Source organism: Acipenser ruthenus, chromosome 40, assembly GCF_902713425.1.
Source record: "Acipenser ruthenus chromosome 40, fAciRut3.2 maternal haplotype, whole genome shotgun sequence".
Classification (NCBI taxonomy): domain Eukaryota; kingdom Metazoa; phylum Chordata; class Actinopteri; order Acipenseriformes; family Acipenseridae; genus Acipenser; species Acipenser ruthenus.
Window position 1 is genome coordinate 4,667,576 of NC_081228.1, and position 22,747 is coordinate 4,690,322.

At 37.6% G+C, this 22,747-nt stretch overlaps 1 protein-coding gene across 7 annotated transcripts in view; it reads right to left on the reverse strand.

Moving 5' to 3' along the window:
- Nucleotides 1-22,747, reverse strand: part of LOC117397310 (opioid-binding protein/cell adhesion molecule-like) — a 244,977-nt gene that overhangs the window by 100,916 nt on the left and 121,314 nt on the right. For 2 of the 7 annotated variants that reach the window (XM_059009983.1, XM_059009981.1), the window contains exon 1: nucleotides 7,258-8,217. In XM_059009983.1, coding sequence (XP_058865966.1) covers nucleotides 7,258-7,427 — 170 coding nt within the window. In that variant the 5' untranslated portion in view covers nucleotides 7,428-8,217. Of the gene's footprint in view, nucleotides 1-7,257; nucleotides 8,218-8,363; nucleotides 8,488-22,747 lie in introns of those variants that run through there. The other 5 variants (XM_059009984.1, XM_034913059.2, XM_059009985.1 and 2 more) reach the window with 4 other exon arrangements.

Below are 22,747 nucleotides of genomic sequence, written 5' to 3' on the forward strand. Positions count from 1 at the left end.
GAAATTGCTCTTTTCATAAGGTCATTAGACGGGAATGAGTATGTGAGTATGAGTATTTCAATAGAAAATCATTTCAGTTCAATCCGATGCAATCTCATTCGTTTGCTGGTACCAAACGGCTTTTCCTCTCTCCTTGAGTGACACACAGCTGGGCTACTACAGCTGATTGATGTGCGTATTGCTCTGCCTGTCTTTCGCTGCCTCACTGTATCAACAAGGCCCATTCTAATACTGAACTAGAAATGGGCGTTTTTATGAACAAAAACAAAGCTTCCCCAGGGAATAATGTAACAGCGGTTTTCAACGTTTTTTTAGTTTGTTTTTATTAAACGGTACCCCTTCTCTCTGAAGGTTTCAACGCAAGTACTCATTTACAATGTTCATGCTACTGAATGGTGCCACAGTTGCAATAAAGGGTGGAATAACTGATTATCAATTTGAATTTGTTATTCTGTTTATTGAATTTATCATTTATATCACAACAGTTTGGGACTGACATACTTTTGGTTTAGAATACCAAACATTAATTATTAAAACTTTTAAATAACATGTCTTTGGATAATCTGGATGTACTCTGTCAAACACAGAAAACAATTCAACCATCTGCTACTGCTGTTACTAAAATAGTAAGATCAGAGTTTAAACTCGCTCAGTGGAAATCATGCATGCGCACAGCTGGGTGATCATTTTGAAACTATAGTCAGACTGAGCTGCTAAACAAAAATGAAATGGAAGGCATGTAATGGCATCTCTGTGACACATATTCAGTCTTGAGTAAATCTACTGCTAGTTTCAAGATTCTTTTTTTTTTTTTTCACTGTACCATGACAGCTGGTGTGCTGTGCAACCCACATAAAGATATGTTTCCTTTAAACGTGCACTGTTCAAATATCCCCTCTCTCCTCATCTTCAACACCCCCAATATTTAGACAGGATTCCAATATTTAATGTGCAAGGAATTTTTGACTTTAGTGTGCTTGCGTCTCAACCCTGCAGACTCAGCTTCATTTCAAATACTACTGCACGTTGCTAGGAAACAGTCCCTGTAAGTTATACATCGGGACACCAGACTGTATTTATCTTAACAAGTTAGCCCAGCTATATTTGCAAAGTTCCCTTGCCACTTTAAGATGAATGTTAGTTTTCTTTAATAGTCTCAGCCCAAGCCCTAATGTTTATTGTCTGGATGCCTGTAGGCTGCCTTGGATACTCCGGACATCCCATTGTGCAACTGGTGGATCTGTGACATGAAGCAGCTGTACAAAAGCGTCAGACCCACTTTCACCAGTCCATAACATTGCATTACCTGGTCTGACTTGCAGGAGTCAGCTTTATTCATGGCACAACCTTTTAAACTTGCTCAGGTTCAGGGATGGAAGTGCAGGACTCCCTTTGCATAGGAGTTTGATCCATTCCTGGTTTGACTGTGTTTAATATGACACACCTGAGCTTGTTACCTATACGCTGTGGCTAATGAAGCTAGTTGGAATGGGTGAAACTGCTATGCAAAAAGAGTCTTATTTCCACCCCTGTTGCTTCTGGCAAATCTTTCTGCAAATTAAAAACTATAAACCTGTTCAATGGTAAGTTTACATATTTCGTTGAACTAAAAACTAGAGAGCTCATGTGTACAATACAGGGGTTCACCTTATGCGTTGCTTCAAGGATGAAAGAGACTGGATCTGTAGCCCTGCTGATCGTTGAGTGGGCTGCAGCAGTGACGTGATATTCAAACTGGGTATTTTAAAGTGGGTAGGAAAACAGGTATTAAACTGATAAAGAAAAGATTTAAACAAGCAACCCCATTTTTATCTAGACACTTTGAAATTAGAGCTCCACTCTCATTCAGTCATTTAGTGGCCCACAGTATACCATCACTCCTGGACAGAGTTATTTAATGAAATCCTAGGAAGAACGTATGCCAATCACCTCCCCATGTCTTACCAGTTAGAACAGTGAGTGGCATTTAATCAAGATGACTGCAGTACCTGAAGATAAACATTTTCACAGCAGCTTCAGCAAATACATTTAAATTGCAAAATGTTTATGATCGCATAACTGATGAGGTTTCAAAACAGCTGATGCATGGGAAAAAAATCTATTATAATGTGTGTCACTTTTAATTAAATTCATTGAAGCATTGACAGTAAAACATAGAGGAAACTATACATATACAATCATTATACAAATTTAAAACTATCAAAGTACATGATTTAGATGATAAATATAAATGTTTCAACCTTCCATAAGAGTCGTTATTTTCATGTTGTTTAATTTGGGGTTATCCAAAACCTTCCACAAAAATAAGGCTAAAATGCTGTTCCTTGCAGTTTCCTAACATTAAGATGTAATGTTCAATACCGGTGATAAAGTGCACAGTAACATCCAACACAACAGAATGAGTTGTACATACACTGACTTCATAGTTTGCTTGTCACATTATCTATCCAAGGCTAGATTCGTCGTGACTTGCTTGCAACTTGAATTGTGTTTTTTTTAAACAACACATACTTAAAACTCTCCAATTTTTCAGCCAGGTCAATGTTTATTGTAATTTAGTTTTCCATCTCATTTGCCAGAAAAGGCAACATGAAATGGGCGTTTTATGCAAGTAAATGAGCCGGGAACTGGCTGTCAGTAAAATTCCTGCACACATTAATTCACCTTCATTATGTTGACCTTCACAGCCGATCCAGATATAGTCCATTTAGTAAATTTAATTGTGAGATGACCTTAAAAACTCTAGAACCTTTAATTGTTTTAATAACAGTCCCTCTCCCGTTATTCAGAGTTTTTGACATGCTCGTCATCCAGTACTGTCTTCTCTTTATTTAATGTTTTGTTGACAGTAATCAAGTGATCAAGTTTACATTTCTAGGAACTGCTCCTTCCTTACCTCAAAAGGAGTGGACCAGTGGTTATAGAAAAGGGCTTGTAACTAAGGGGTCCCTGGTTCAAATCCTGGCTCCCTCACTGACTCACTGTGTGACCCTGAGCAAGTTCCTTAAGCTCTTTGTGCTCTGTCTTTCGTTTGAGACGTTGTTGTAAGTGACTCTGTAGCTGATCCATATTTCATACACCCTAGTCTTTGTAAGTTTCCTTGGATAAAGGTGTCTGCTAAATAAATAATAAAATGAAGTTTGATGACCTTTTGTCAAATGCAGTCAAACAGTTTTTCTTCACATAGTACTTTTCCAGTATTGAATCAGGTTTAGTACCATTGTACTCCTTTCCTGATCTACATGGACCTGAGTTTCTAGTATTATTAGTGTTTCTAATGGATATCTTTATCTAGCCACGCGTCTTAATATCTGCACTGCACTTGTGTTCTTCAGTCAGCTTCTTTTGCCAAGTGATTCAATTCATTGACTTCTGCTACCTTTTGATTTTTTTGCATTACGTTTGTTTGGTTTAAAACTGAACCACAAATATCCAAGAAGAGGCATAAAACACACTTGATTTAAGTGATATCCTTAAATAGCTCTCTGTTGTTTGCAGGGCGAATCATACAGTCAGGGAAGGGCAGGTCTGAATTCTGGATGTGCCAAGTCGATGATTTTGGATGGGGATAGGACAGGGGCATTGGCTCCCCAATGCTCTCATAGATTGTGTCACCTGACCATGCTAGAGTGGCCACTAGTTCTGGGGTGTAAAGATGCTTGGCAGTAGTGAGTAAGTCAAAATTGAATAAATAAATAAAGTGTAAAGATAGTACTGTACGAATAAATGGAAATGGTTCAGAAAGAAACCACTGAAAGCATTCAAACATGAACACCCTTTTTTGTTATCTTGAGAAGATGGGTTTAGGGGAAACCAGCAGGGATTGCTTCTCCTCATCGCACAACAGTGAACCCTACTGGCCAGATGCCGAGCACATTCAGAGTGGATGAAAAGCAGGGCTGATCTCTGTTCTCCGGGATCGGTAGCCCGCCCACCTCTGCTCTGGATTGCTTGGCGTAAAAGCGATTCTGGCTTTAGGCTTGTGAGATCGGAGGACGCTCACACACACTCAGAACGTCTGTGCTGTGTGGGGATTCACTGGGGTGAGGAGAAAAAACATAACTGGACATTCCAAATTGGGGGAAAAATAAATGAAAATAATAATTGTCTTCTCATTGTTGGAGGATGACAACTGCCCTTGAAACCGTGAAAGCTTTGTGTTTAACAAAACTTCAATCCTGATCAAATGTGCTCAGCTTACACACAAAAGCCTGGTTACTGTATTGTCTTTCTGGCTCTCACTCTGCCTCTTTATATATGTATGCTGTTCTGTACGACACTATTTGCATTCAGCCAGATCCACTATTTGTAATCCCTTTTAAACCATATGCAAGACTTTGCAGTACAGCAATGAAATGTGAATTGCTATTTTGTATATGTCTTGTTAGGTTACCACACTGTCATAATTATATACATTCACTCATCTATTTTATGTACAGCTGGTGCCACCAGTTACCCACTGTGTACAATAAGCAAAATAAGAAATAAATATATGCAAACATTATAGAAAAAATATATCATGCTTTATTTGCACGTACTGTAAATACGCAGCATCTAGAAAATAGATATGAAGGTTTACATTTTTTACATTCTCAGCGTAAAAAGCAGCAGCTAATTTTGTAGAAACCATATGGGTAAGACTGTTTTTAAGACATGTTTGTCTGTGGTGTAAGGGTGCAGTGCTGTGTCTGTATGATGCACTGATGTTACAGAATCTGACCCCTGCAGGTGAATGAGATTACGGTTAAAAGCTCTGCTTGCAAAACCATGCCTGCGTCTTGCTGGGTTTGACTCTGGCCTCAATCTCTTACATCAGCAATCCCTGGACCGAATGGTCTGAGTGATAAAGACAAGCTGAAATATAGTTCTAAACCGAAAATGAATCAAGGCACTGAGAAGTCTCACCACAACTGAATTAAAAAGCATTACAGTGTTTCACCTGATATGTACAGTACTTCATGTTTATTTTGCAGTGGCCTGCAAAGATCTGTCTAATGTGCAGTACAGACAAATGGAGCAAACATCAGCCAAAGTCTATGGTCATAAAGTGTTTATAATGGCCAGCCCTGGTCTTCAAAAACCATCCACACTCTATGTTTGATCCAACCGGGCAGGTCCTCAAGAGTTTCATTTTCTAAAATGTTTATTGAAGCTTGAAGTGGCCATAACAATTACACTAGTATGAAACCCCCAGTGGCTAGGAATACTGCCTTTTATGCACGCTTAAAATAAATAATGTTTTATATTTAGGACACGGTTGGTCGAACACGAACCTGGATCAAAATGTGTTGTTGGAATCGTTAATGACATGTTTAATGGGGCTGTAGCAAGATGAGGTTTGGTTTGAATCAGATTGATTCCTTTCCTCACCCAGACCACAGAGATCTGAGCATGGAGATTACACTCCTTTACAAAATAAGTCCACTGGAAATACTACAAAATAGTAGTGAACAAATACAGTACTAAAGAGAGAACTGATTCACATACTAATGATGACTATTTAGTTCCTCCCTATGTTAACTGACAAGACCCATTCTGTTCTGACTGTAACTTTTATGAAAGTGGAACAACTGACAAGCGGATCTATCACTAGGGTCAAATGTGTTTATGTCAGCTAGGCCTGGCATTGTATCTAGAATAAAAAAAGGGTTCTGAAAGGGGGCAAGATGCATGCTACCAGCTCCTGTCAAGTGTTTCACTACAACTGTGCTCAAGTCAGGGCGAAATAACCAGGTTCACTGTGATGGAGTAATGGCCCACTCAGCTCTAGCACTGTGATCAGGAAATCTAAAGTTCCAATTTCAAATGTCTCTGGAGTTCTGCTTGGAGTTCAAGCTCTACATCTTGAACTTCTCACAACAGTACTGACATTTTCATTGTGTTCCTTCATCTTAACGTGGCAGTCCTACGTTAACCCTGGTTCAAATGCACATTAACCCTTTCAGTCTTGGTGGGAACTCACGGCCCAGCCTTACCTTAGCGCCGTATGTTAACATAGGCCATCAGAAATCACGTTGGACCCTCACGGGTCGCAGTCTGAGGAAGTATACTGTATAAATATATGTGCAAAATATTTGTTTTTGTCCTGTTCTCATGCATACGCAATGAAGGTGTTCCTTCTTCAGCTTGACAATAATAATTCAGGACTAAAAGGGTTAAGTCAGGGTGTGCAGCATGAACAGCTAGTATGGAATTAATTCAGAGGGAATTTCACAAAAAAGACTTCTCAAAATCAATAAGAGAAAAGCAGGAACTTGACCCATAAACAATATGCATAATGATTTTTTTTTTTCCCCCAGACGTTTGGTGGTGTACGGATTTGTGTAGGAGATACTAAGACACTGTAGGAAACATCAGGCTATGTGGATGCCTTTGCATACTGTGTATCTATAGCAGCCTATAGGGGGTGTGCTTTCGGTCCCTGACATACAATAAATCAGCTTTGTGAGGATGCACAAAGTGTTATTGTTCTTCAACTCTCACAAACACCAAATCTGTTCAAATAAAATACAAACCAAGAAAAAAGACATATAACCCAACAACAGTGCATTTTAACCTCTACAGTGCATCTCGGTTATCTCATGGGGTGCTGTACAATATACAATACAGACCCCTCCAGAGGTCTGACCTGAAGTAAGGTGGAAGTCACCTGGCATTTTACAACACCTTACATAACATGTTATAGGTATACATTAGTATAGTACATGGATTCCACGTAGTTAGCTAACACTGATCGTTGCTACATATTTGTTTTCATGTATTACAAAATGCCACTGTTGAAAAAAAATGTTACAATGTAACTTTCAGGCATTGTTGAAATCAGGCAGTCCCAGTTGTCTGCGGCTCTAAACATGCGTCAATACAATCCCGTTACAAATGTCTAATTTCAGTATACAAATTACCTCAGGCATTGGTGTTTTCACTAGCTATTCACCTCTAAGAAATGCATTAAATATTACTACTTCGTCCCACTATGCGCCAACCAACATTTAGAACTGTAAGCAAGAATCGTATTCTGCATCTACAAATACCATTATTTTATGTATGTATTTGTTTATTTAGGATAACCGATTTAGATTATACATTGATCTAGTATAGTGGCTCGTTAAATATACAATATTGGTTATACAATAAATCAACCAACCAATACATAAATCAGGACATGTTATAAAACTTAAGGACAGTGGTTAGTTGACATTGCGTATGTATTTATTTATTTATTTGGCGAAGTATACAAAACAGAAGCTTGTTCCTTACCTGAGCAAGACGCTGTCTCCCTGTCTGACAGTGAGATTGTCCATCACTCTGTTGAAAGGCGAGGTGTCCCCGCTCTGCACGGGCACTCCTGCAGGTACAAGAAACAGCAGTCTGAGAGACAGTACAAGCAGGCACCTCCAGGATTTCACAAAACAGCCACAAACACTCATTGTCAGTTCAGAACAAGCGCCCAGTCTGAGAAAAGTGGGGACGCAAATCCCGTTAGAACGAGAAAAAAAAAAAAAAACTCCAGTTGAAAATTATTTTAAATAAATGCAGTTCTTTACTCCAAATGCAGCATCTAAATTGAATAAATTATTCCTCCTGCGCTGCTGAAATAAACACTAAATGCGTCTTTTTTCTTCAAGGGCAATGATGACACAAAGTCAAAAACCTAATGCAATTACAAACAAATCCTGCCGTTACAACAACCACTGTTCCTCCTTCCTGTAAGTTTCTAAGACTTCAGAAATCGCAATCCACACCCCCGCGCATTTAAAATGTAATCGCCGCAGCAACGCGCTAGTTAGGAAAGTCAAAATCTTCAACTTCTTCGCGTTGATGTAGAGGAGATGTTCACTTGAAACGCCAACAATACGAAATCACCAAAAATTAAATCGCAGTGTAAGATGATCCCGGTCCTGCGTTTGGCTGTGTGTGTTGAAACCAAGCAAAGCAACAGCCGCGCACCCCCCAAAGGATACAACTGCAGAATGATCCCAGTCAGTGTCAGCGGGAGAGCAAGATTTCCTGTCGTTGATTTCCTTTTAATTGTTTACAAATAGTTAGAGGCTGCGGCGCATCGCTGACTAGATAGTGTGGTATATATAACTCTGCCCACCCCCCCATTTGTCACAGTCAGTAGTATCTGAGTTGTTTTAATCCAAACACCACCCTCTAACATCAGTGAACCACAGTCTTAGAAAGTGTTGTCATGGCAGCTAGAATTGTCAGCGCAAAGCGCATTATTGCTCAACCCAAGCCCTACCACAAACCAGCCCAAAGAACACGATTAATCGACACGTTTTAGCTTTAGAATGGCACAGCAATTAAACGTAACCCGGCCACATCTACAACAGAAGCCCGCAATTGAGTCCACGACCTACCTGCATGTATTAGGATATGCTATACAAGACTGTTACCGTGAATCAATAATTCTCTGCTGTGGTAACACCAATGATTTATCTGGCAATAAAGTTACACAACAATTGAAGCTGCAGCTAAATTTAGCTTTGGGAAAGGTTGAAAAGTCTTTCAGTGAATCGGAGTGCACAAAAGGCTAGTCGACACTGTGGTATGCACTGGTTTTGTTCTAAGATAAGGGGCTGTTGAAACTGCAATGGTAAATTATGCCATTGCTAGAATGCCACCACAGACTCACAGAGGCAACATTTTCACATAGGAATTGCTAGTGCTGCAAGTGATGCTGTGGCTAATGTGTGGGTTATATTGCTGAATTGAATTACCGCTGGTATTTGCTCATTTGAATTGTTTGTGTTTTTTGGGTGTCAGGACCCCTTTGTAACTGAATGGGGAACAGGTTAAATTCAGTAATAATAATGAACGTCTTGACTAAAATACCCTCTAAACCTCAGGAAAACATCCTGAAATGTCACTGAATTGTATATCCACTCTGACAGTGTGCACCATACTTCTTGGAGACACAGTGAAGGAAAAAAAAATATGAAATAAAAAAAGACTTTCTGAAGAAGAATACAATGCATATACAATAAGAGTCATGTTGTGCAATGGCATATTTTTCTTTTTGTTCTGCTTACTAGAGAAATATTGATTGATGAGATGTAGCTTCAATTCTCTTCCTTGTCGGCACTGCCACCCTGCAGAGCAGGCTCCATGGAGCGGGGTGACAGTGCTTTGTGAGCACAATCAATAGCACACGTTTACTGTAAACCTGTCCTCTATGTGGGAAATGTAATATAATTCCCCGTGAGCTTTAGCAGGACTTTTATTTATTTATTTATTTATTTATTTATTTTTTTTGCAAATTGCAGTTTATTAAGGAGGTTGCAATTAAAGCTGAATGACATAGTTTAAAATAAATAGTTAATACTCTAAAGCAGGGGTGTCAAACATGCGGCCTGTGGGGCAATTTTTGGCGTCCCGGCCGTTAGTTTCTAAAATAGTATATCGTTTTGAAATTCTTCTTTAAAACAACCCGCCTCTTTAATATAACACGCGTCTGCTTTGTTTGAGTGACATTCCCATAGCCAATCAAATAGCACACAGGATCCGTTTCCTCACACACAGGTGTAACAGCACAGCACACGTCATTTTGATTGGGATGGTGAAGCGAAGGCTTGTTTAAACTATTTACTTTGTGTAAAATTTAAAATCAGTAGCCAAAAAGTAGTTGGAGTTGTCGCAGAAGCGAAAGGTGGAGGCGGAACCCAGAATGCCAAAGTCGTTATCCAGATGATTATTTGTTCAATGAATAATTTTGGCAGCAAGGTAATACGTCTGATTTGTAGTGTAACGGTTGCAGTTATGAAAGATTATAACATACAACGTCACTATGACACGCTTCACAAAGCAACGTATTCTGAGTTTACTGGAAATGAAAGAAGCTATGGAGTCTCAACTAAAGGTTTTTCTGAAAATTAGAAGAAAAAATGAAAGTGCGGTGGATGCCATGAACAGCACAACCACAGGAAGCTTTTTTTAACTTCAAGAAGCCATGGAAAGTGCAGAATTACCTTGGAAGACTAACGGGGATTACAGAGTGTGCACCATATATGACTGGACAAAAAGAGTGGACTGGCTAGCAGAGTGCTGTAGAAAATGAAAGAAAGAAATGCAGAAATCATGAACGTACACGCTATTTGCAATTATGGTGTACCATAATGTTTAGTGCCCTTTTATAAAAATAAAAAAAATCTGAATAATTTATATCAACTCTTTATTTTAATGATTATTATTTTATACAGTAGTTGACAGAAGAATGGTTTGATATATGACAGTATTCATGGTTCTCAATAGAACTGTTGATCCTTAGCAGTACTGATCAATTATTTATTAAAAACTCCAAACTTACTTGATTTTAAAATTGCATGTCATGCCTGTTAGGAAACTATAGTTCAGCTCATTAGACTGCATTGTCTTGATTTGATTAACTGTGTAGGAGTTAAATTGCTAGTTCTTTTACACTTTTCTGTATTACTGCTTTTTAATTTGAATTATGAGCACAGTAACCAGGAATGTATTTTAACATGTCTAACTAGAAAATACTTTAATTTATTCATATCTAATAGACTTGTATTGAATGGGAGAGTTACAGTCCATGATTTATATTCAAGTTTAACACGTTTGTAACATTGTCATAAGAAATGGTATATGTGTTGCAGTTAAGATATCCCTGGATTGTAGAGATTGCTGGGATTAATGGTAGTTTGTTTTTATATGCCTTTCTTTTCCAGTTTTTTGACTCCTTTGTACTCTACAAAAAAAGTATATCCTTTATGACTGGTTTCCAGCTACTGGCATCCTGCATTTTAGATAGCAGAGAAGTCAGAAGTCTCTTTCTTTTTCTGAATGCTTTATAAATGTACTTCTATATGTGTGCTTATCCACTCTGATGTTGCCCTGCAGTGCTGCATATAGCTTTGCATATAGCTTTGCTGCACCAAGAAACAGTAAACAGTGGGTATACATAATCAGCTTCAAAAAACATTTTTAAATGTATCATTGTTTTATTATTTTGCTGTTTTGCGTGTTGATTTATTTTTTAATGTGGAGAATGTCAGCTCCTAAAAGGATTTTTCTTTTTGCCTTTCATTCTTGCTTTGATACTGCAGAGAGCACGGAAGAGCTTTGCAGCTCGCAAGAGGATGCTTGCCTACAATATTTTGCCAAAAATTTCTGTACATGGTGGCGGTAACAGAGAATAAAGCTACCCTCCCCCAGGAGCTTGAGAGGCTGACTCAGTGAACTGTGAGAACAAAGTGCTGTCCCTGGAGACAGGCTTGTTCCCAAGGTCTACCTGGAGTCCTTTTTAGTCACAGTGTGCAAGCTGTGACATTGCATCTGCAGTTTGAACTGCAACCTTGCAACGATTCATTTCTTGCAGCGTAATTTCTGCCTCTGCTCACATAAAAACTACTGAAGTATTCAGCAATACTGCTAAAAATAGAAACATGCAGCGCCCCCTCCAGGTAAATTCATGGTAATGTGATAGCAAAGCATGCACTGTACTGTGGCACGGTTTTAATTTCCATTGAGTTCTAGTCCGTTAATAACAGATATAATAATGTAACCTAAATTTAATTTTACCACAGCAAAATGTGCACACACATTTTCCCCAGATTGCATGTGGTTTTTACTGTGCATTTACCATAGTTTACAAGTCTGCCATGTTTTTTTTTTTATGTTTGACCACACCTCTATTTGATTTACCATGCTTTTAGTGCATGGTATTGTACTTTGCTATACTTGTACAGTAGTGAACGTTTATAAGGGAAAGAAAGACACTTTGCAAGTTAACAGTATCTTAGAGCCCCCAAAGCCAGTAAGGAAATAACCGGCTGGTAAAATGTCACTGGATCCCAAAGCAATCCAGACAAAACACTTTCATGCATCACTGTGCAGCTCTGCACAACAGGATCTGTGATGTTGCATGGTCTTCTTACACAGATTATTTTATTCTCTCCCTGTCCTTTTTAAAATGAAAATGTACTGCTGTTTCCAGTATCACCTCCAGGCCCCTTTTAACTCCTTGACCTTCAGACACGTTTTCACAGTTGTATTTCCATATCAGAAGCGAGCCACAAAAACAATAACAAAAACCTAACTCATTTGCAAAGTCTCCTCGCTCCAGGTTTGGCTCAGATTAACTGCATCATATAAAGGGAACAGAAACAGATGCATCCTGCAGGTATCGGATGTTGATAACTCCAGGTAATTAGCTTTTAACATCAATATCCATCCAAATGTTGACTGGAGTTAAAACCTGTTTCCCTGAGGGTTCCAGACAGTAATTATGGTCTTTATTGCTCTCAGGAGGTCATTTCCTCAACCCAAGGGGTAGTTTTCCACTATAAGCTGAAAACTATAGTTGGTACCTGTTTTATTAAACCTGTTATGTCAGAGGGCAATAGTGTTTTGACTGTTGTCTGCTGAGTGACATCAGATGGCAATAGTTCTATTAACCACTAGAATGACAACTGGCAATGGCACAAGCTGGTGTTGGTCATGTGACCATGGCTGCATTAGCCAATAGGGTTGCAAGACTTAATCTAAGGGTTTAATAAAGAAAACAAAACAATGAACAGTTGAAACACGCTAAATCACAATGAAGTTAAGCACGATGAAGTGAAATTACCACTATAAAACATTTGAAATGGTTTGCAGTTAGTATTGTACTGTAATTGCAGAAAGCACTGGGGACTTGTAAGTGAAGCATGAAGGAACTGTTTGGAGACCAGCAGCAATACATCACACCATTTCTAAAATGGAAGCATGGAAATTCATGGATTGCAACAGCAAACCAAATGCCATTTATTCAGTGACAAGATATATGGCACCAGATGTGAAATAAATGAAGCATACTCAGGAAAGGAGTTAAAAAGTGGTTTAATCCCACCAGTGAATATACTCTGTACTCAATCATAACTCATTCCAGATGATCTTTCTCCAACTTTAAGAATTCCTTTTGCCCTCAAGGCTGCACTCAATGAGACCTTGCTCACAGTGGCGCAGTATATCTTTGCCTAGTTAAAAAAATAAACTACCATGCAACTCCTTTTGATTGCTCACATTTTATTGGCTTCTATATTAGCGGTCCTGATTTCTTTCTACCCCCAGGGGGTAAAGCAAGCTAATGAAAAATGTAATAAAAATAAACTGTTCCAATTGTTTGCCATTACTGTAACATAAAGAGCGTGTTCATGTAACCTTGCTGTGTAACAATCTAACAAAACGTACTTAGAGTGCTTAAGATTCAACCCAATATACAGTAATGTTAACAACAGCAATCGCTTGCAGAGTGAGCTGCTATTGTGGTGTTGGCTAAAAGTATATAATTGCCTCCCTAGAGAATGCAGCTGACTCATTACTTTTTGGAAGGCCATTAAAAATGTCAGCCACATTATTTTCAGAGTTCATTGTGTAGCCATCCAGAACTAGATATGTGACACTGTTTTTTTTAGGCTTTGCTTGACGAAGAAAGCATATTTTTTTTGCTGGAACCACTGTATCTATTAAATATAAAAAGGTACAGCTATTGGGTGGCGTTGAGCTGGCATCAATCTCTATCCAGATAAGTGTAGTTGGCCCAAATTTTTGAAGTTAGTATACTGGAAATTATGTGCTGTAGTACTGATAAAACCTTAATTTATTAACACTGTATCACTACATATAACTGCCTTTGTAATAATTTTGCCTCTTTGTTTACACAAATATATATTTTTTATTCCTGTGAAGATTGCAGAAATTTCCTTTACATGTGCTGTGAAGTCAAGTAAAATAAATCATTGGATTCTTCGCTTTTGCCTTTTTTTTAATGGTTTTTCAGTCAGAAACACAAATGCACACCTACTCCGCTGACAGACCAAGCATGTGGTCATACAAAGTGCCCAAGCCAATGAGGAATCAGAACCAATCAGTGGTAGGAAGAGGAAGTCTACAGACAAGAGGACGTGTCTGCCATCTCAGAAGGCTTTGAAGGGATTTAATAAAAAGGCTGGGATGGAAGTCATGAATAAATAAAGTCCTGTTAGTACAATGTATATAATAATAGCATCTCTTATCTTTATTATCAAGTCTCTTGTATGTCTGACTTGCATCTCAGATAGGAAATAGGACTATGAGATCGCTACCAGTGATTGTATCTCACTGTTAAGAGGACAAGCAGACTAAACTCCAGAAAGATTTAAGTACTGTAGTCATTAGCTAGAAATGTCCCCTAACTGTTTCTGAGATGTTCTCATTGCAATTACTCAGATACTTTGTATTATTATTATTATTATTATTATTATTATTATTATTATTATTATTATTATTATTATTATTATTATTATTAATTGAAGAGTCTGTGTTAAGGTGAGTTAATTTCTTCACTTCTAGCTGCTTGTTTTAGACTTGTATTACAGATCCGGTCAGCCTAGTTTCTTTATAGAAGAACCAGCGCTCTTTGTAATCTGCTGATTTGGAACAAGTTACCTTTAGTTTTGTCTTTTTTTTTTGCCAGTGATGTGTGTGGCACAGTACGACAGAGAACTACTTTGGGAGCCAACACCTCGTAATGGGTTAACCTGTTTGAAATCGGCAAGTGGTAGTCTTCTACTTGAAAAAGAAAAGCCACTTTATCAGCTAGCTTTTCTACACTAGATACATATTGACTGTGATTTATAACAGCTGTTGAAATGTAATGAGTTTCTGTAAGTTTTATATTCCATTTATAATAAAAGGGTAGTGCTCCCCAGCTTATCCTAATCTTCTGTTATTGGAATAATCACAGTAATAGTTGACAGTTCAAGGCAGAAACATAGAGTAATATGTATAGCTCAGATAGACTCAGGCCTTTTAAATAAACATCCAGCATTTATCATAAATCTGGTTTACAGGAGTTTGAAAGAGGTATATAAATGATGAACATATGAACACACTAGAACCTGTTGTAACATTTATTTGTAAAAATGAAAAAAACTGTCAATGTTACAGAACTATACAGAATCAAGACATGTGTAGCAGGATCATTTAAACTAATCTCTGAGTTATGTATTTGAAAGCTTTTTACCACAAGTGTCTGGGGTTTAAAAGAAGAAAGGTTCTGTTCAGCCCAGTGGTAAATGCTTTTTTGATATGCAGTCCTTTGAAATGCAGTTTTGTATTATTTTCGGCATCAACTAGAGTTTACTAAGCTAAGGAACACATATGCCAGGGTGACGGGCATACAGGATTATAGTATTATATTAAAGCAAATGAAGAGAGCTGTCTAAGTACTGAAGATGGTAATATGATCCTCCACTTCAGAAATGTTCTAATAGACCCTTGGATACACAACAGATGCTGAAATGATGTACATTATGGCTTGAAGGATTATTATATCCATTTATAATCACAGTTTAATAAAAGTGTTGCTGCTCTGTAAAGTTTTATAGCATCCTGTGATGATAAAAGCATCTGGAGCAGTCACACGTCACCAACACACTTTCTTTTAATAACGGTGATTCTTTTCAGATTGCAATTATGTTTAGAATTGTGAACAGTTATCTCAGTTGTGTAGTGATGGGTAGATATTTCTCTATAGTATGTAATTAGATCAATCCAGCTTGACATAAGACGGTTGCAATGGACTAGTCCCTATCAGGGCTAGGCACAATTTAATCTCCAAGAGATAGAGATACCTTTTTATTATTATTTCAAATCGACTTCCACTGTTGCAGCAACATTTTTGAAGTCATGTTCCATTTAATAACATCTACTAATCTCACTTTCCTATTGAACTGTTGCAATTCATTTTCCAGTACTTTATGTGAACACCATTGGTTCTTCAGAGTTGGCGGTTTCCAGGAAACAAGAAAAAAAGCAAAAACAAAAAAGTTTGTGTATTACAAACAGGAATTTGTATTAATATGTGATTATTAACATTAAAGGGAGCAAACAAAATATAATTTAGTTTTAAAAGCTGAGCATGACTGTTGGACATTTGAGTGTAAAGTACAGTCATTTCTTCATCTTAAAAACTGTTATGAAACATAGACAATAATTAGTTCAAATATGCCTGCAATTATGTCCATGGTCTTGTCTAAGGAATTTTAATGCATGCCAGCAGATCCCATTTACATGAAATCCAGAACCGATAGTCTGAGGAAAATTGGGGCAATGGTAACTAAAAAACAATGAGATACTGTATTGTGGAATCTTCTGGGTTTGATACCCAAAACAAATGGATGGTCTGTAAGGATGTGAATATTACACAACCATTCTGTATCAGCCCCAGTATAATGGCCCCATTCTCTCCATCTTAAGGCCCCTTTCATTCCATGGTGATGGTCGACTGAAAATTCCACCTCGGTGTACATTGATGCCACCAGGTTATTTTATTGCCCCAATAGATAAGTACAAATGTCTTTTCATGCAACCAGTTCCTAGACAATACCTCTTGTATCTATTCTGTCTGCTTGCTTAACTTCTTTATTATCTTCTTGACTGGATGGACCTCAATCTGCATCATATATAATACAATGTATTAAACACACTGTACTTGTGGTGTTCTGTACTGTAGAGCATAGTGCGTTAAATGGCACCGTCTATAATGTGCATGTATTAATGTAGCCACAAAACTGACCTGTATCCCTGCATACCTGTTGGTGTATTACAGATGTTGACAAATCACAGATATTATTACAGATGTTGATATTGCCCCAGCATGGTTTCCATGAGTTATTTTGTACTGTGCTTTCCCTACATAATGCTAACATATGCTACTCTATATTTACTTGGAAATTATGGGCTATTTGATTTCAGTTTCAGCAACCACAGTAATTAAGTTAGCAATCTTATCTGTATGCCAGTGTTACTGACTATAAACTAATCCCAGGTCGAATCTGTTTTAACAGAAAGAAAAAATATCAGAGTTTCTCACTCTTTCACTGCTAAGCTAGTTATGCTTACACTTAGGAAAATGATTGCATAATAACCTGCCATGTGTTGCCTTGGGAGCTCACAATAGCAATTCTGATGTTAATGTATGTTTTATTTGCTGTAATCTTTTACAAAACGTGTATACCAATAAATACAGCATTGTAAACCTCAAACGAGTAGTTCATTGAGAAAAAAAAAATGTTATTCCATTTAGTATTCTATTCATGGTGAACCAATAAAAGTAAATCCAGCTGGAAACGCTTTATTGGGATTGCAGTATGTTTTGTCAGGATGTCTTTATTAAATTGATTTAGAAAGGTTCCTGGGGGAAATTAGTGCTTTGAAGGTAAACAACGTACACATAACAGTTAATCCTGCTGGTATAATCCACACTTGTGGGTGTGGTTTGAACGAGTCAGTATTTAAAATTAATTTCTATTAAGTTTTGCCATGGTAAATTTGCACAGTAATTTTGCAGTTTTTCCCATGCTTTCCCCATGGTTATAATACGCATTTACAATAGTTTACCACGGTCCATCGTTGACAAGATTTGAGTATAGTTGCATATAGTTGACAACATTTAAATTGAAATGTTTATAAAAAATATCAGCATCAAATTATTATTATTATTATTATTATTATTATTATTATTATTATTATTATTATTATTATTATTATTATTACTATGCTTTCTCCAAGATAAATCCAGTAAAGCAAACAGCACGTTTAATTTATTATTGGGTTATAATACAAAGATAAGGACTTCATTAGACCTTTAAAACATTCTGGAATAATGGATTTTGTTTGTGGTTGATGGAGCACCTCATGGGCGACAGGCGGGATTTACTCTCTGCTCCGCAGCAGCAGCAGCAGCAGCAGAGGTGGTCTCCAGCATTTAATGCTCCATTGGCACCACAGGCAAATGAGATTACTACAGGAATGGAATCCGCACACTCTGCTGACAGATTTACAGATCCCTGCTGGATATAATAAAGAGGATTGGCTGTAAAACCATCCCCTGTGAGCTAAATTACACCCGGCTTGGAACTACTTGTTTAGTTCACCAAATCAGAGCAAGTTTGTTGATTTTCGTCTGGTCCGAGGGCGCTGTAAACTGCGGGGACGTTGGTGTTTTCATTCCAAGCAGATGCCATACCTGTTTTGTCAGTTTGATGGCATTGCTAGAACCTTATATCGTGGTCAGAGGTTACATACCAGCGACCACAGAGTCCCCAAGAGACTCTTATCCAATATACAAAACATGCTCCTTCGCATGGGCAGTTATAACCTTGTCTCACCTATAAGGATCTGAATACATACCTGCGGCACGTAACACAAAGACACGCCACTGCTCTGGTCTGATGTGACTTTCCCTTATAAAAGTTTACCATAGAAAAAGCATAGCAAAGTGTAATAAAGTATAATGAAAGCATGGTAAAGCACAGGTAAGCATTGCAAAGAATAGCAAGGTATGGTAAAGAATATTAATAGTTTTAATAGGAATGCTTTCTTTTTAATTGTATCCAATTTATAAGCTTTTGCAGATACAAATCAAAATAAAAGGAAAGCATTCCTGGGTGTGCGATTGTTCTTCAAATTCCACTGTATATGGTAACACGGTATGCACCTCAACAAAGAAGGAACATTGAGGTTGTGAGTCTTCTCTTGCTAAAAGAATATTCATAAACCTGGTAAACCACGGTAAACTGGTAAATGCATAGAATAGCCATGGGAAAAAGTTGTAGCTAAACAAAACCCTAGACTTCTCTTTTAAACACACTGGTAACATCAGCTACAGAGTTTGTACATCACATTGCCCTATATAACAGCACACTTTCCAAAGTTAATCAATACACAACACCGTACCAGTTTGAATTAAAGTTATAATAACTGATAAACAAAACCGTATGTTTTGCATTGTTAGAAGCATTACCAGCCCACGTAATGGTTATGTTTCAACCATTTAAGATGACTGCCAGTAATCCTTGTGAGTCAGAGAAAGAATGACGTCAAGTGTGCATCTAGCTAATTAATTCCACTCAATTAATTCCACTGAGAACTATTCTTCTTTTGGGACTTACAGCCCACCAGCTGCCCTTTGACAATGGGGTGACCGTACCCACCCTGTAACTACAATGTATATGTATATCAATTAGACCCATTGAAATGTGTCACTGTCTTAGTTGTTAAATAATACAATATACTGCACTGTCTTTGCCTGTTTGAATTTCAGCTGTAATGAGGGCATACTTGACTGAGCTGCTTTTAAAATCGAGCCCTGTGATTGCTATTAGAAACCATTCAACTGTAGCACCGTTAGCGCTGATCAAAATCTTAGACAAAGGGACTATAAATTAAGAACATTTGTTTCCATTACAATACAGAACAAAGCAATATTGAGCTGCAGCGGTTTTCTTTGCAAATAAGATAATAATACAATTGATCTCTTGTCATGTTTAACAGCGCTGTTTTGTCAGTATTTAAAAATAGATAACGGTTTTGAATCTCAAACTAAATCCTTTCCTGGAAAAATTACAAAACTGAAAAAGTCTAAAGATGCCAGCTGTCATTTATTGTGAATCCTGTGCACTGACTTTTTCAAACACATCGCCTCTCAGCAATGCTTCTGTTCATGTTTTGATATTCATAAAGATTTTGTTGCACTGTATATTAATGCACAATTGATGTAACTGTATACCGTGCCCCAGACCTGCAGACTGCTGTGAAATAATAAACCACTGGGTAGTAATAACAACTATCAATTTAAAGTCGCTTAGGGTTAGGATGGCAGTTTAATATGATATGAATAGCAGATTTCATTGGGCCATCCGTATCATGAAAGATTCTTTTAGTGACAGTTTGTGAAGGGGTTGTGTGAAGTTAACTATTACGTTCTGACTCTTTTGCATAATTGTAAAAGATTCATTCTTGACTAAGGGACTGATTTGATCAGCCTATATCCCACCGGAGCATTTTACAGCACTGGAACATTGCATCAACCTAGTCTCTCTTTATCCCAGTTTAATGTTGCTTCTCCAGAATATTTGCACCCGCAGGGGAATTCATATTTGTTTCCACCAATGATCATTTGCTCCCCCCTACATGCATGTTTGTTATTTATCCTAGTTTTATGTACATTATGCATGTATTATACTAGAAAATGTGAGCAATGGTACAAGCTTAGAGTTAGGGTTAGGGAAAATGGTCTTACAATTAAGGTTTTAGTGCATAGATATAGACTTACATGTGTAACCAGGAAACCTAATTGCTTACCTGGGGCAAGATGGATTAAATCCCTGTTATTTGATAGGCTGTGTTTCCCTATGGGCTTATTTAATGACAGCCAGTAGTCTGCATTTTGTGTTGCTTTAGTAAGATGTGAACTACGGCCTGTCCAGGTAAGCATTGCTGGGTTTGTATTATGTGTGGGTTTCATTGGTTATGAATTAAAAAGAGAATATATCACATGGATCCTTTTTTCCACGGCTTTGTAAAATCCGAAGCATATTGGTTAACATCAGCTACACAAATTAGACACCGTCAGCATCGCAGGTTGTAAAGCACTGAAGGGCGCCCAAGTAGAATAAAAAAAATCCAGATTTACGTACATTGGTGAATTGGAGATGTGGTTGAGGACTCGTTCGGACCAGCATTGTTCTAAATCAGAGCAGTAAGAGGCCTCCCAACCAGTGCTTAAAAATACCGCCTTATAAAACCCACTCTCCTGTATTATTCAGAGGTCTGTGGAAATGTCTCCATGGAAACAATGTCTTTGTATGTATATTTTATGGGCATACATTACCAAAACAAAGATAAAGCATTAGGCATAATTCCGAGCACTCACATTAAGATATATCATAGCAAAGACTTGATTCATGACAACAGTAAAATTGATGTATGATGTTAATGCATTCCACTTAAAGTTTTTTTTTCTCTTCTTCTTTGTGCCTGGCTAAAAACTCAAAAAAGCTGATGAAATGCATACTCTCTGTATTCTCTGAGTGGAATAAATATTTTAAAACTACATTTTGCAAATTAGAAGTGTAAACTACAATCTAAAAAATGGCAGATACGGTACAGTAAAAGGGTGAATAATGTAGGACTACAATGCAATTGCTGGCGTATTATACTTTATAAATACAATTTTAAGAAAGCACAAACAACTAACTATTTCCTTGCATGATTCACTGTGGATATTATATATTCTGTAAAGCGAGCAAGGACCACAATCAGCCTTTCATTCTACAAAGAAATGACGCCTGCATTATATCCAGAAGCCTGCCTTGGCACAACTAGGACTTTCACTGAATCGCTCTGGCAGGCTCGCTGGATACATAATGGAGTGTGTGTTTCATGTAATTGTTTCTTCTTGACAAGAAAAGATAGGCTTCACTTAATGGATTTGAAATATTTTAGTTACGCTGGTCTGGGCTGAATTGAAACCAATCTAGACCTAAATCAAATCACTTCTTTTGAACTTGTGAATATGAATAATGCCTGGAGCCCTGGCCAGTGCTGTCTGTGAATACACAGAGCGTTGGCACAGTGTGTCTCTACGTTCTGTATTCCTTTCTATTTACTCAATCCCGTCCTGTGACAGCAACAACTACAAAAAAAAAAAAACGCCCAGTGCTCATTTTACATAGTCAGATTTCCTATTCCTGTGTATCATTGAAAGATTATTTTTATGTATTTTGCAGAAATGAAAGATCTTTGTTGTACTCCCTTTACAATGACTGGTTTCACTTACAGCCAAACTATATTTCCTCATTGGCACAGACACATGCATTTCTGACTGAAGAACACCCTAGAAGACCCACAGCGTTCTCTATTATTATTATTATTTATTTCTTAGCAGACACCCTTATCCAGGGCAACTTACAATTGTTACAAGATATCACATTATTTTTTACATAAAATGACATTATTTTTTTGCACATTATTTTTTACATACAATTACCCATTTATACAGTTTTTTTTTTTTTTTTTTTTTTTTACTGGAGCAATCTAGGTAAAGTGCTCAAGGATACAGCAGCAGTGTCCCCCCACCTGGGATTGAACCCACGACCCTCCGGTCAAGAGTCCAGAGCCCTAACCACTACTCCACAGTGATAAAAAGGTATGTTTAAAGGAATGATTTGACCAACCTATACCCTGTCAGTATAAGCCACAGCTGAATTTCTTTAAAGCATTGTACAGCACCAGTGCAATCCTGGGATCAGCATGGAAAAATGAGCAATGCAACCCAGGTCTGAATTAAATCATGTCATAGCCAGGGCTGGGGCCAATTCCTGTTTTTCACTTCCCAATTCCATGTCCAATTCCTTTTTAAAATCAATTCCCAATTTCCATTTCCCATTCCTTCGAAGGGATTGGAATTCATATTTTAGAGACATAATTGTTGTGATCGTTCAACTGCTTTAATCTGAAGCCAAACTAATTGACTAGCAGTGACTTCAATTGAAGTACGTTGTTGCGGCTGTGAGAAGCTTCTTTTATCAGAATACTGCTGAGTGTGATCAGTGATGTGCTGGAATTGATTAAAAGGGAATGGGAGCTGAAATTGGAATGGATTTTAAAAAAGGAATTTGAATTGAAAAACAGGAAATGACCTCAAATGCACCAATAAAATCCAGCTGTGCTTATCCCAGTGAGGGTAACTATATTAAAAGGAGATTCTCACTGGAATTTATGCACAACATTTGCCCTCTTCAACAGGTCAGACAGGAACCCTTTTTTAATACTTTACAGCTGTGAGATACGTACACAAGGCCTTTACTGTTCACTTGCCTTCAATCACATGATTTCGTTTTTATTTTTATATGCCAAGAGGTTTTTTTGATCATGCATAGGTCCATTTAACGCTTCTTCAAGGGCACTTGGTATGTCA